The sequence below is a fragment of the Carya illinoinensis genome, chromosome 16, assembly GCF_018687715.1.
Source record: "Carya illinoinensis cultivar Pawnee chromosome 16, C.illinoinensisPawnee_v1, whole genome shotgun sequence".
NCBI classification, from domain to species: domain Eukaryota; kingdom Viridiplantae; phylum Streptophyta; class Magnoliopsida; order Fagales; family Juglandaceae; genus Carya; species Carya illinoinensis.
This window is the reverse complement of record NC_056767.1, coordinates 24,577,876-24,591,782: the sequence shown is the minus strand read 5'-3', so window position 1 is coordinate 24,591,782 and position 13,907 is coordinate 24,577,876. Positions and strand designations below refer to the sequence as shown.

The 13,907-nt window shown below is 35.2% G+C and overlaps 2 protein-coding genes and 1 pseudogene across 2 annotated transcripts; all 3 read left to right on the top strand.

Annotated features, from left to right (window-relative positions):
* The first annotated feature begins 52 nt into the window (after positions 1-52).
* LOC122298501 (loganic acid O-methyltransferase-like) lies at positions 53-3,094 on the top strand. Its single transcript, XM_043108274.1, has 3 exons — positions 53-295; positions 1,644-2,300; positions 2,403-3,094. The coding sequence occupies exons 1-3, from the start codon at positions 200-202 to the stop codon at positions 2,742-2,744; spliced, it is 1,095 nt and encodes a 364-aa protein (XP_042964208.1). The 5' UTR covers positions 53-199; the 3' UTR covers positions 2,745-3,094.
* Positions 3,095-3,202: 108 nt separating this feature from the next.
* On the top strand, positions 3,203-6,165 carry LOC122298502 (loganic acid O-methyltransferase-like). The gene is made up of 3 exons (XM_043108275.1): positions 3,203-3,919; positions 4,513-5,169; positions 5,586-6,165. The coding sequence occupies exons 1-3, from the start codon at positions 3,839-3,841 to the stop codon at positions 5,925-5,927; spliced, it is 1,080 nt and encodes a 359-aa protein (XP_042964209.1). The 5' UTR covers positions 3,203-3,838; the 3' UTR covers positions 5,928-6,165.
* A 2,208-nt stretch (positions 6,166-8,373) lies between these two features.
* Positions 8,374-9,804, top strand: LOC122298941 (annotated as a pseudogene).
* The last annotated feature ends 4,103 nt before the right edge of the window (positions 9,805-13,907 follow it).

The window sequence follows — 13,907 nt, the reverse complement described above, 5'->3', positions numbered from 1 at the left end:
CAGCCCTACCAAAATATAATTGGTGGCTCTCTATCCAACGAACAATTAACAACTAAATATTAGCAAGGAATCATTGACTTAAATATGGCGAGAAAGACTAGGTAAGGTGAGTGAAAACCCAGCAAGTATTATTAATGTAAGTATGGCATGCATGCCTTGGTAACATACACCACAATTAGAGAGAGAGAGAGAGAGAGAGATGGCAGCAGAGGATATAGGCAAAAGTTCTCGGGAAGAATACTCAATGAAAGGTGGAAATGATGTATACAGTTACGCAAACAACTCCTCCTACCAGGTAACCATCAATCTTAGTACTTCTCATCTTCCTGCAACTAATTTTGTTATAGCTGCACAGAAAATAGAAATCCACAACACAAGAAAATCTAACAGGGTCCACACTACTTAGCTGCTTTTGTTCTCTTTGGGTATACTTCCTCTAATCAAGAAGAGAAATTGCCGGCTTAGTAAACATTGAAACTGTATAGGTGGCCGGGGCCCGCGCTCCACGTTCTATCTAGGCTCCGCTCTTACGTCCGTCCCACCTCACATAAAAGAAAGGGAACTTCTTCCATAGAAGAACTTGGGTGGGTGGGGGTGGGGATTCAATCGTTCATTCATCAGACACATCTTCCTTCCGTGATCTATTTTATGTCAACTCTAATTAGTTACCAAAAGGCCTACTTTACATAGGGAACATCGTTTCCGAATCAAGCTCAATTACAACTCACTTTGATCCCCACGAAAGTTATAAATTGAAAATTTATAAACTTATGTGATTTGGAAGAGTAATTTGATGCACCCCATCAAGTAATATGAGTTTGATGTGTTATCATATATATTATAATAAAAAGATCTTTTTTATAGGAGAGAGTTACAATTTGATGCACCACATTAAGGTATATCAATTTCTAAATTAATATTTTATAAGAAAAATTATACTTTCAAGCAGGCGTGGAGTACCCACCCTTTACACCGAAGATTGGCATGCCAGCAGTGTGAAATTATGTATATGTGCCAGGCTTGGAAGTATAAGGTCTATCTCTATAATTTCTTTTGTGGACTAAGTACTTAAAAAAGTAAAACTCTTAGCAAGACCACTTCCTCCCAACATGTTTAATTCCTCAAGCTGTACTTTAGATGATCTACTAGTTGATTCAAGATCTGTGTGATTCACCCTATTTAACTAGTGCCACAATCGGTCGGGAAACCGAAATGATGGCAGAAGAACAAATGAATTGTACATTCAGTGTTGTGTAACAAACAAAAGACATAAATAGTTAAGAGGTCAAGTAAAGTCTTGATGTTTTATCTGTCTTTCCTTCGTATCCAAGTAGCAGGGTGTGTATTGTTACTGGGAGTGATAATGAAGAAGTTGTTGAACAGAACCCTCATTTGAACAAAGACTTGAAAACTAAGGATCTGGATCATCTCAGATACTTTTTGGGTATTGAGGTAGCTCGGTCCAAGGGAGTGAGTTTATGGGTAACGTGGTAGTCTTCAGTTGGCAAGCACTCACTTATGTTTCATTAACATAATGGAATACTAATTTATAGTAGTAGCAACGATCATGTTATTGGTTTCTGTAGTTTTTGTAGTCACAATGATCAAACATAGATTTTTTCTTTTTTGTTTTGTATTTTCAGAGAGGTGTCATTGGTACTGCAAAAGAGCTAATCACTGATGCAATCGCAGAAAAGCTTGATTTCAACAACATTGTTCTGTCAAACACGTTTCGAATTGCAGATTTAGGTTGCTCTGTTGGGCCTAACACGTTTTTTGCAATACAAAACATAATCGAGGCAGTGCAGTGCAAGGGTAAATGCCAAGGACTAGATCCTCAGCTGCTTGAATTTCAAGTTTTCTTCAATGATCACACCTCAAATGATTTCAATACACTCTTCAAATCTCTCCCACCAGATGGGCAGTATTATGCTGCTGGTGTGGCAGGTTCTTTCTATTGTCATTTGTTTCCCAATTCATCTCTGCACTTTGTTCATTCCTCTTATGCTATCCATTGGCTCTCGAAAGTCCCGGAATTGGTAGTCGACAAAACCTCCCCTGCTTGGAATAAAGGAAGAATCTACATTGTAGATTCAGAAGAAGATGTTGTCAAGGCCTATGAAGCTCAATATGCTGAAGATATGGAGTGTTTTCTGCATGCCAGGGCTCAAGAGGTTGTGTGTGGTGGGTTGATTGCCCTTATCTTTGCTGGCCGTCCTAATGGAGCCCCCCATTCTCAAACTCCACATACTTTCATTTTTAATCTTCTGGGATCTTGCCTCATGGACATGGCCAGAAAGGTAGGAAATGATCAACCTCGTCCAGTTTTTATTATCCTAACAAAAAGATTCATGCAATATCCCTTACCAAATTCTCTTAACTTTTTTTTTTTTTTTGTTCAGAGTAAAGTTAGTGAGGAAAAAGTGGACTCGTTTAATATACCAACGTATTGGATGTCTCCTCAAGAGCTTGAAGCTGCTGTGCATCGAAATGGAGAATTTAGAATAGAGAGAATGGAGAAATTGCCAGGCGTCATTAATTTTAGAGACCTTTCTAAAAGCCAAGTAATTGCATCTAACCTTCGAGCTGTATTGGAGGGTCTGATCAAGGCGCATTTTGGAGATGTGATCTTAGAGGAGCTGTTTGAGTTATTTAGAAATAAAGTTGAAGAACAACTCCCCCTCATCATGTCATTCATAAATACTGATTTCTTTGCTCTTCTCAAACGCAAAGTAAAGGACTAAGCCCCACATTTCTTTGCTTTGCATTTGAGAAGAGTAAAGAAAGAGTAATATTAGGTACAAGCTCTCGATAGACAAGTCCCATTTAGATCTTTTGTGAAAAAGTGGATTTCAATAAAAAAGAATTGTTTTTTACATTTTTTAAAGATATGGTCTACATTTTTACAAAGGCTTCCATGAGACTTGTTTATTTAGGATTTGTACAAATCATTTTTTTTTTTGTTGGGTTGGGGGGCTAATGGGTTTTCATTTTGCTGCTCTTCGTGTGCTATTGATGGCTTCTTCTTCTTGATTATAATCTATATGTTTGAAATGACAAGATTTGATTTATTAGATTCAAATTTTCAAATTAACCTTGCAAATTAAATCATGTTATATTAGCATTGTGTAAGGTGTGACACCAGCCATTTATATTACTTTAAGAAACAAAATTTACATAAAAGAGATATTCAATAAAGGTTAGTATTGTAATGAACAAGCTTCGTATATTCTTTTAATATTTTGCTATGAGTTTTAAACAAATTAAAGCAGAACGTCCTTATAACATAAAGGAAAAGTCTCGTTGTAAGCAATTCTGTGTATCAATACGAGTACTTATCCAACGTGATTGGTCAGAAAGTAAGACTTTAATGAAAATTGTGTCAATTTAAATTTTGAATATGAAAGTAGTAATATTAGTATGCAGATAGATACATGAATTCGCTTGTATATAGAAAAATTCTAATATGAAATTTTTTAAAAAATAATTTCACTTTGAATTGTTACCTTTGGCCTAGTCAAAACTCTAATATGAAATTTTTTAAAAAATAATTTCACTTTGAATTCTTACCTTTGGCCTAGTCGTCCGCGCTAGGATTGGTTCAAAGACTTTTTGCCGAGCAGCACAATGAAAGAACAGACATTTCCTTAAATAAATTTATCGCCCTCATTATATATTTATTTATTGGTTGTTAGTCTTGTTATTTATGAATTAAAAAATAACGTCTTTTGAATCTATATGTATGTATACCTACACTACAATGTGTGTGTGTGTGTGTGTGTGAGAGAGAGAGAGAGAGAGAGAGAGAGAGAGAGAGAGAGAGAGAGAGAGAGAGATTATGGCAGCAGAGCATATTGAAGCATACCCAATGAAAGGTGGAGATGGTGTTCATAGCTATGCCAACAACTCCTCCTACCAGGTAATCTTTTCAACATGATCACGTACGGATTGACATCTAATTATGGTCCTCTTCGTGCATGGTAGACATAGAACTACAGCAACTATAGTTGCTGAAAATATTCATTTTCATATTCAATACCAAGTACAGAAACCCACAACTAAAAAAAAAAAAAAAATCCATAGGTTTTGGCAGTAGGAGGTGGAGTAAGGGGAAGGAGGGGAGAAGGGTCTGTTGGGGGCATAAACTTGGTCTCGAAAATGACTTTGGCTCTGCTAAGCTAGCTGTTTTTTTTTTCCCTTCTTTTGGTACAATTCCCTTTGATTATAATCTCTCTTTTTTTTTTTTTTTTTTTTTTTCAATGATTTACACTTTTTGCGTTTATAAAACATGAAATGTTCTACATGATCACTTTCCTCCCAACAAGTTTAATTCTTCGAGGTCTACTATAGATAATAAGTTGGCATATCCTCACATGTTTCATTAATAAGGTAGAATACTAATTTAGATTAGTGGCAATGGCTATGTTATATGGTTTATGTAGTTTTGTAGTGACGGTGACAAGAAAAAGATTATTCAAACGATAACACTGGACAAGATTTTCTCTATTTCAGAGAGGAGTCATTGATACTGCGAAAAAGCTAATCACTGATGGAATTGCAGACCAACTTGATCTCAAGAACATAGTTCTATCAAACACGTTTCGGATTGCAGACTTAGGTTGCTCTGTTGGGCCTAATACGTTTTTTGCAGTACAAAACATAATTGAGGCAGTGCAGTTTAAGTGTCAATGTGAAGGATTCGATCCTCAACTGCTTGAATTTCAAGTTTTCTTCAATGATCACACCTCCAATGATTTCAATACACTCTTCACATCTGCCCCACCAGACAGGCAATATTATGCTGCGGGTGTGGCAGGTTCTTTTTACCGTCGCTTGTTTCCCAATGACTCTCTGCACTTTGTTCATTCCTCTTATGCCATCCATTGGCTTTCAAGAGTCCCGAAATCGATAGTTGACAAAAGCTCCCCAGCTTGGAATAAAGGGAGAATCCACTTCTCTAATACAGAAGATGAAGTTGTGAAGGCCTATGAAGATCAATATGCTGAAGATATGAAGTGTTTTCTGCATGCAAGGGCTCAAGAGGTTGTGGGTGGAGGGTTGATTGCCCTTACCGTTTATGGCCGCCCTAATGATGCCCTACATTCTCAAACTCATCAGAATATCCTACATGATCTCCTGAGGTCTTGCCTCATGGACATGGCAAGAAAGGTAGGAAAATAATAGCTTGCCTTTAGTTCTTACCATTCATGCCTCTTTTGATTATGATCTAACTCTTTTTTTTCTTTATCTTAATTAATTAATCGGCTCAGAGGAAGGAATGATAACCCTCTTGATTGATAGAATTATATGGATACCCCCTTTCAATCCGACCTATTCGGATTTGAACCAGACACCTAAAGATACATATTAAAAATCATCCCACTACACCATTTCTCCTCAGTTTAAGGAAAGTGCTAATTTTTTATTACCATTTTGAGTTGACAATAATAATAGCATAACATCGAATTATGTAAAGATGATTGGTGGTTGTTATGCAGCCATTGGATTTAAACTTGTTGCTGCATTTGGAATGCACAAAACATGGTTTGTTCTTACATCTGCTTTTGCTTTTTTATTTGGTTCAGGGGATAATTGGTGAGGAAAAAGTGGACTCCTTCAACGTACCAACTTATTGCATGTCTCCTCAAGAGCTGGTAGTAGCTGTGAATCGAAATGGGGAATTTAGTGTCGAGAGAATTGAAAAGTTGGCTCGTGTAACAGAAACTAGCAACCTCCCTAAAAGCCAAAAATTGGCATCTCTCATTCGAGCTGCATATGATGGACTGATCAAGGCGCATTTTGGGGATGTGATCTTAGACGAGCTCTTTGAGTTATTTAGAAAGAAAGCTGAAGAAGAGTTCTCCCTCTTCAAGTTAGGGAGATCCATTAATTTCTTTGCTCTTTTGAAACGCAAAGCAAAACGCTAGAACTTTTCTCGTTTGTTTGGTTGGGGGAGGGGGCTAATGGGCATTCAATAAGCTTTAGTATTTTAGTTAATTCATGTTCGAGCTTCTTAATGTTGTATTAAAATGACTCCGGTATGAACATTGAAAGCCAATAGCCATTAGTGGTGTAATGTATGCCAAGTACGTTGATTGCAAACTAAGGAGGCAAATGAAATCAATGTTGCTAAGAGTAGGAGTACCTATCTCTACTGAGTAGTGCTAATCTTCACCCTGAATTCATTCTTTATTCACACAAGTTGATATGACACAGTTTTTAAGTTCTTATACCGTCAACTTATATTGAAAATTACTTATAATGCCTCACATCAGCGGGTGAGAATTGGAATGACAAAATTTAAGATGAACAATAATATTTTTCATTCCTATTCCATTGCCATAGAGATGAGCAAGTCTCGCATGGCATGTATAGTTTGTTGGGTATTTTACATTCTCTGAAATTGTTGAATATTTCATTCTCTAAGCTCATCCATGGTGACATCTTCACCAACTCGCTTCAATCTCATGAAGCTCCTCCATTGTGAATTTGCCATGTTCATGATCACCCTTGACTCTAGCCTCTATACTTAGACCTGAGCAGATTTAAGTCGGAGTCAGGATTCAACTTGTTTTGACTCCGATTTCGATTAAGTTGAAGTCTGATCCCGACCTTCAACTCTGCCTCTGAAACTCGCAAAATCTGCTCCGTGTCGGTTGTGATGAAAATGTCTTGTTTTGGAAGTTGTTGGCGTAGCTGTAGGCACCATCCCTACCTTTAATTGGGTATGAAGCTTTAACGAAGAATCACAGTTTTGAATATGGCAACATGCAAAGACTCCAATGAGTGAAAAACAAGTAATAATATATTATTATATATCATCCCTTGGTTGCAATGAAAATGACCCTTTTTCATTTCAATGAAAGAGACCCATTTGCCGAACATGATCACCTGCTTAAATAAATGTATTCATCACCCTCATTATTTAGACGTTTTTAGTTGTTCTCACCAGTTTTATTATTTAGATTACGTGTTTTCAATATATATGTGTGCAGTGTCGGAACTAGCAATTTTTCTTTTACACGAGATATTTATGTAAAATGAAAAAATATTACAAAACCATAAAGCATATATAAAATTAAATCTTGATAATTTGTCAAATAACGTAGAAATAAAATTTTAAAAACACAATTTAATGTCTGTTTCAGATTTTTTACGACAATATTTTATAGAATAATATTCTTTCATTATTATTTTTGTAAATATAAAATATGTAGAAATTTTTTTCTTTGCAGAAACTAGCAATTAATCTTTTAGAATGCCATCTTTCATTAAAATATTTAAGCTAGTTTATCAAATTTAATATAAAATCTATCTATTTTGGTATCACATTAAGTATAAAATACTACAATTGAGACCTTAAATAAACTTTTCATTGATCAATAAAGTTTATAAGATAAATCATCTCCACTATTTTTCATGTAAATCATCAATCTTAAATGATTTTTATGGTATTTTCACTTTAGATTCTATATTAAGAAACTTAAAATTGAATAATAAAAAACTTTAGGGTCAATATTAATAGTTTTTTATTTTTCCTAATCTTAGTTTTAATTTAATTTTAGTGTGGTCACATCCTTGAAAATAGATAATATATAGAAATTATACAAAATCTAGGAGTTATAGGGAAAAAAAAAAAATTAGATAGAGACATTTTTATGTATATTGAAATTTTATAAAATTTTAGAAAACATATGAGAATAAGGAAATTACAAATTTTTTTGGGATGCCAATTTATAGATACATGAAATTATGAATAAAACTCGGGATAATCTGAATTTTAAAAAACTTTTGGGGGGCCATGGTCCCTCAAGCTATACATAGATCCGCCACTGTATGTGCGTGTATATATGCATGCATATATGTGTACATCATCGCAATTATGCGCAGAGAGAGAGAGAGAGTAGGCAAAATTTCTGAAGCATACCCATTAAAAGGCAGAGATGGTGCCTACAGCTACGCCAACAACTCCTCCTACCAGGTAATGTAATCTTTACTGCATCATGTACGGATCGACGTCTGATTACAGTCCTCTACACATGAACAGAGATGCACAGTGCCCTCTATTTACCCTCGTGGTTTGGCTTTGTGCCCCACTCCCCGTGCAAATATCAGCTCTCAACAAAAAAATCAACATGTTTTGTGGTAGGAGTAAGGGTATGTGGAGGGAGATGGATGGTAGGGAAAGGGGAGAAGCTGGGGGCTGGTTCATACACAAAGCAGTGGTGAGAGCCGGAGAGGTTGGGGGCATAGACTTGTGTCAAACTTACTTTCGTCGACATGTTTCACTGCCATGCACGCATGATTACTGTACCAAAGAATAAAGTGGCTTAAGCGGTTCTGGAAAATGCTTTCGATGCCTAAGTGATCGTAATGGGAAACTCCATTTTTAATACCAATGAATTAGATGATCTCAACATACATGGATTCTCTACATATATAGAGCCCGTGAGACTCTTGTTATTATGTGATAGCGGACTTATCAGCTATTTCAAATTGAAGTTTTGGTATGAAGAGCTTATCTATACTCAAACAATAGGATATCCTTCCTTGCCCGAAGGACTCTCAGACAATTATTCTCTTAGTGGGTGGGATGGACTGGACTCTGAGGGTGGGCCAAGTTCTCAAGAGACTGTGGGTTAGGAGCCCAATACATTTTTGGGCTAATCACTGATGCAATTGCAGAGAGGTGTCGTTGATACTGCAAAAAAGCTAATCACTAATGCAATTGCAGAAAAGCTTGAAGCTTGATTTCAACAGCATTGTTCTGTCGAACACGTTTCGAATTGCAGATTTAGGTTGCTCTGTTGGGCCTAATACATTTTTGGTTGTATGAAACATAATTGGGGCAGTGCAATGCAAGTGTCAATACCAAGGATTCAATCCGCAGCTGCTTGAATTTTAGGTTTTCTTCAATGATCACACCTCCAATGATTTCAATACCCTCTTCACTTCTATCCCACCAGACAGGCAGTATTATGCGGCGAGTGTGGCAGGTTCTTTCCACTCTCGCTTGTTTCCCAACGCATCTTTGCACTTTGTTAACAGTTCTAATGCCATCTTCGGGCTTTCAAGTTTCAAGAGTCCCAAAATCTCTAGTTGACAAAAGCTTCCATTCATGGAATAAAGGGAGAATCCAGATCTCAGATTCAGAAGTTGAAGTAGTAAAGGCCTATGAAGCTCAATATGCTGAAGATATGGAGTGTTTCTTGCGTGCCAGGGCTCAAGAGGTTGCGTGGCGGGGGTTGATTACCTTGATCACTACTGGCCGCCCTAATGGAGCCCTTTATTCTCAAACTTTACAGAGTATCACGTATGATCTCTTGGGGTCTTGCCTCATGGACATGGCCAAAAGGGTAGGAAATGCTAAATGCAGCCATTCAGTTTAAACTTGTTGCTACATTTGGATTGCTTGAAACATGCAGTGTCCTTAAAAGATGCTTTTATTTTTATATTTTTCAGGGAATAGTTAGAGAGGAAGAAGTGGACTCCTTTAATGTACCAACTTACTTCATGTCTCCTCAAGAGTTGGTAGCTGTTGTGAATAGAAATGGTGAGTTTAGCATAGAGAGAATGGAGAACTTGCCTCAAGTCAAAGAAGTTAGAAACCTTCCTGAAAGCCAAATACTGGCATCTCACCTTCGAGCTGCAATGGATGGACTGATCAAGGAGCATTTTGTGGATGTGATTTTAGATGAGCTCTTTGAATTATTCAGAAAGAAAGTTGAAGAAGAACTCCCCCTTATCAAGTCAGGGAGATGCATTGATTTCTTTGCTCTTCTCAAACGAAAAGCAAAGGAGTAGAACCCCCTTTTTGTTTTTTGTTTTTTTGGTGTGGGGACCCTAATGGGAGTTCATGAATAAGCTTAGTATTTAATGTTTGAGCTTAATAATGTATAATAAATGATCTTGGCAATTGTGTTTTGAAAGAATAAATGTTTAAATAAATGGATTTCCCTCTTTATTTATTTCCGGGTTAATAGTTCCCATTATTTATATAATTTATATATTAAATTCTCAATGGTGTAACATTATAAATACTAGTATTTATAACACTTATATTTTTATATATATAAAGTGGCTATCTAACATAATTTTGTTAGTTTAACGATTTTTTATTATTTTATTGTTAAAATTAATGCCGTTAGTTACATGAATCATAATAAAATTAATTGTTTTCCTGCGTAATTTCGGCAATCACATACCCACCCCTCTTTCTCTTCTTATAAGTTCTTATTTTTTAATATCTCTCTCTCTAATCACTTATGAAAAAATTCATAGTTATCAAAGCTTATGCAGCCTGTATCGATTCTGGAACCCATGCATTAATGATCATTTATTTATGAGGTATATTAGATATATATAAATATTATATTATATATAAATTTATATATGTGATTTCAAATTTCTATTCATTCCTTATATAAATAAAGAGAAATGTAAAATAATTAAGTTTAAATCTATTTACCAACTATATTTACGAATACAATTATTTCAATAAAATATTATTTATTTATCAATTTAAATTCATTATGAAACATTAAAATCAAATAATAATATCTCATAAAAACCTTAGTATTTTTTTTTTTATAAAAATTATATCACTTATTAAAAATAATCACTTTATTAAACTAAGAAAATGTGCTTTGCAAGTTAATTTACTGTTAACAGTTTGTCTTCTGTACTGCATAGTTTTGGTTCAATGTTTGTTTTTTTTTTTTTTTTAGTTTCACGTATTTGTTGTTTCCAGCCGTACCCAGGAGCACATGCAGTAGTAAATAATAAGATTTTAATTCTAAGTGCTTTAAAACTGATTTAAGTCTATCTTACTATTTGATGTTAGAAATTATATATATTTTTTCTAAAAGCATTACATTATTAATCAAAATTTTTTCCTTAATAAAAGCAATATTAATTCTTAAAAATAATATTTTTATACACTTGGGCGAACGTCCCTTGGACGTTGCCCAACTACTAGTATATATATATATACTAGAGGGAGCTCGCGATAGCAGATCGAGGCAGTATGCTGAGCAGCTATGCACAAGAGAAAGAGATGAGAGAGAGAGATTTGGAGTGATGCTGAAGGAGGGATTTGAACACTTCAAGGGAGATTTTAGGGGCTAGCATAAGTGATTGACGAGGGACATCGGTAACTCTCATGTGGAAGACGAAGCGAGAGTAATGAATACGAAGAGTCACTTGGTGCTGGAATTCAAATGGTAAAACAACATAAATGGCCACAAATGGTAGCTTAACTACTACTTAACGGGAACAATAAAACTAACGGAAAAACAAAATTTTTCGTTAAAACAACAATATTCCGTTTCATAGACACTTTTTATATATAGAAGATATATATTTGTATAAATGGTGGTTTTATAAGGAACAATTAACAAAAACTTTGCAAACAAATTTATTTGATATCAGAGGCAGAGAAGGAGCTGAACTCGGCCTCCCTCCCCTTCGGCGAGGAGTTTGGTTGAATTTTTTGTGAGGGATTGCATCCTTGAGAGAAAAATAAGTATGATATTCCTATGGGTTGTTTTTACAATTACTACTTGATCAAGCTTTTGGGTTAATGCATTACAAGAAATCAGGCATTTTCCAACGGTTACAATCGTTGCAAAAAAGTATGAAAATCGTTGCATATGATTATTTCCAGCGATTTTAACTTCTATGCACGTTCGCCGCAATTATCGCATCTTTTTTTTTTTTTTCTCAAAGCAACGATAAAAATATATGGGGAAATAGAACCAAAAAATATGCAAAAACCCTTTTGTAGCGTAACTGTGACGCTGCAAATAGAACTAATATTGTTGTAAATAATCACAAACTGCTGCAAATGGGTCATCTATTTAAGGAAAAATCTTTGCTAAAATTCAATTGCAGCATTTAATATTGTTGCAAATACTGTATAAATCATTGCAATAGATTTGAGGAATTTCCAACGAAAAATTAAAAAATTGTTGCAAGCAACCTTTTGTAACGAAACTGTGAAGCTACAAAACATAACCAAAAGCGTTGCAAATAATCACAAACTGTTGCAAATGAGGTCATCCATTTAAGGAAAAAACATTGTTAAAATTTAATTGCAGCATTTCATATAGTCGCAAATACTTTATAAATCGCTGCAATTGATCTGATGCATTTCCAGCAAAAAATTAAAAAATTGTTGCAAACAACATTTTGCAGCGTAATTGTGATGTTGTAAATAGAACCAAAAGCGCTGCAAATAATCACAAACTGCTGCAAATGGGATCATCCATTTAAGGAAAAATCGTTGCTAAAATTTATTGTCATGATTCAAACTTAATATTAAAAACAGAAGATCTTCTCATTATTAAAAAAAGTAGAAATAAATATCAACATTCAATAAGCTTACATTTAACATGACAGTAACCAACCATGAAAAAAAACCAAGTGCCATGGTATTTGGACACAAATTTCTGTTATATCTAAGGTTATATTATTAGAATATGAATGAATGAATGCATGCATATAACCATATCCATTAAATTCGTCAAAATCTAATATATTTACCTTTCTATATCACACTACTCCAATCAAACATGAGTGTATGGAAAACACAACACAACACAACCTCATGACATGTAGATTATTTTTTACCCGAGTTAATAGTTTACTCAGATAACAAGAAATTGGTACTATGATCTAATGAGATTTTCATTTGAAATATTTTCTTACTCTTTCTTTGACTTGATGTATGTACGTGTTTGAATTCTTAAAAGTAAGTTATTATTTTCTTACAGAGCTGTGAAGTAGTTGTGAATTAATTTGTATTTCACTTCTCTTTTTAAAATATTACTAATTGGAAACAAAATTGAGTGATCAATTAATGGAATTTAGGAGAATTCAACATACATTGAATGTTTCATTGACCCAAAAGGAAGATATTGCATGCGTAGACCAATTTGTGTTTATATCTATGATCGATGTAAAACAGGGATATTAGATCTTCAAGCTGTGTGGAGAGGGATTCGGAGGTTCAAGTTTTGTTTTTGGAGGGCTCGATCACTACCAAGAGACATGATTAATATATTGACATCATGATCTAAAATAGTCACCCAAAACTATAATAAGACAACTTTATCACAAGACCTTTTCTGGGTATTGTTGTTCAATGAGTTGCTTCTGGTTCAGTAAAAAGAAGTTCTATTTGCTGGATACTCAAATTATCTAATACCCACAATTGATTGAGCAATCCAAACACAAGAGGTAGATGCACAACTAGTATACATCAAACAGAGGCACATGCACATTAGTTTCGTAGAGGAAAAAAATTCGTATACATCTAAAAACGACAACTTTTGTAATGCAACCTACTTGTAAATGGGAGGAAGATAAATTCAGTGGCAATAGGAGATACCTGGAGCCCCCTTTGATCATTCTTGAAAATAGAGGACTGATAACTTTGGACTAGAAATGGAGGCACGAAATCGTCTATTCCAGCGAAGGTGGAAACGTAGGACCTAGCTTCCCAAACGGAGACAATAACCAAATTAAATGGAAGGCCGTATGCACACTAGGGTTTACGATTGGGAGATCAAAATCTTCTTTGACTTTGGTGAACCAAAAATGGCTCTAGAGAAGGTAGGTGTGGGGAAATGCAAATGGAAGAATCGGCAACCCATGCAAGAGGAGGAGGAGCTCAAGCCACTTGAGAATGCTAGGAAGGGTTTTCATTGGGGTGGATTGAGAATGGACTTTGCGATCTTGTTGGTGGGAACGGGTCGAAGTGCAAAAGGGCTCCTAAATTGGTCGGAGTGGGCAAACATGGGGAAAAAAAAGTTGGGGGGAAATTAAAAGTGAAATAGGGCATTAGGTGCGGTACTCTCAATGCTAGCGAAAATCACAGCGCTGTAAAACGAAAACTTTACATTTGA

Excerpts from the sequence above, each read along its gene's own strand:
- LOC122298501 (XM_043108274.1), top strand. The coding sequence starts at position 200 with ATGGCAGCAGAGGATATAGGCAAAAGTTCTCGGGAAGAATACTCAATG. Across the intron at positions 296-1,643 it reads CAAACAACTCCTCCTACCAG|AGAGGTGTCATTGGTACTGC; the intron begins GTAACCATCAAT and ends TTGTATTTTCAG. Across the intron at positions 2,301-2,402 it reads TCATGGACATGGCCAGAAAG|AGTAAAGTTAGTGAGGAAAA; the intron begins GTAGGAAATGAT and ends TTTTTTGTTCAG.
- LOC122298502 (XM_043108275.1), top strand. The coding sequence starts at position 3,839 with ATGGCAGCAGAGCATATTGAAGCATACCCAATGAAAGGTGGAGATGGT. Across the intron at positions 3,920-4,512 it reads CCAACAACTCCTCCTACCAG|AGAGGAGTCATTGATACTGC; the intron begins GTAATCTTTTCA and ends TCTCTATTTCAG. Across the intron at positions 5,170-5,585 it reads TCATGGACATGGCAAGAAAG|GGGATAATTGGTGAGGAAAA; the intron begins GTAGGAAAATAA and ends TATTTGGTTCAG.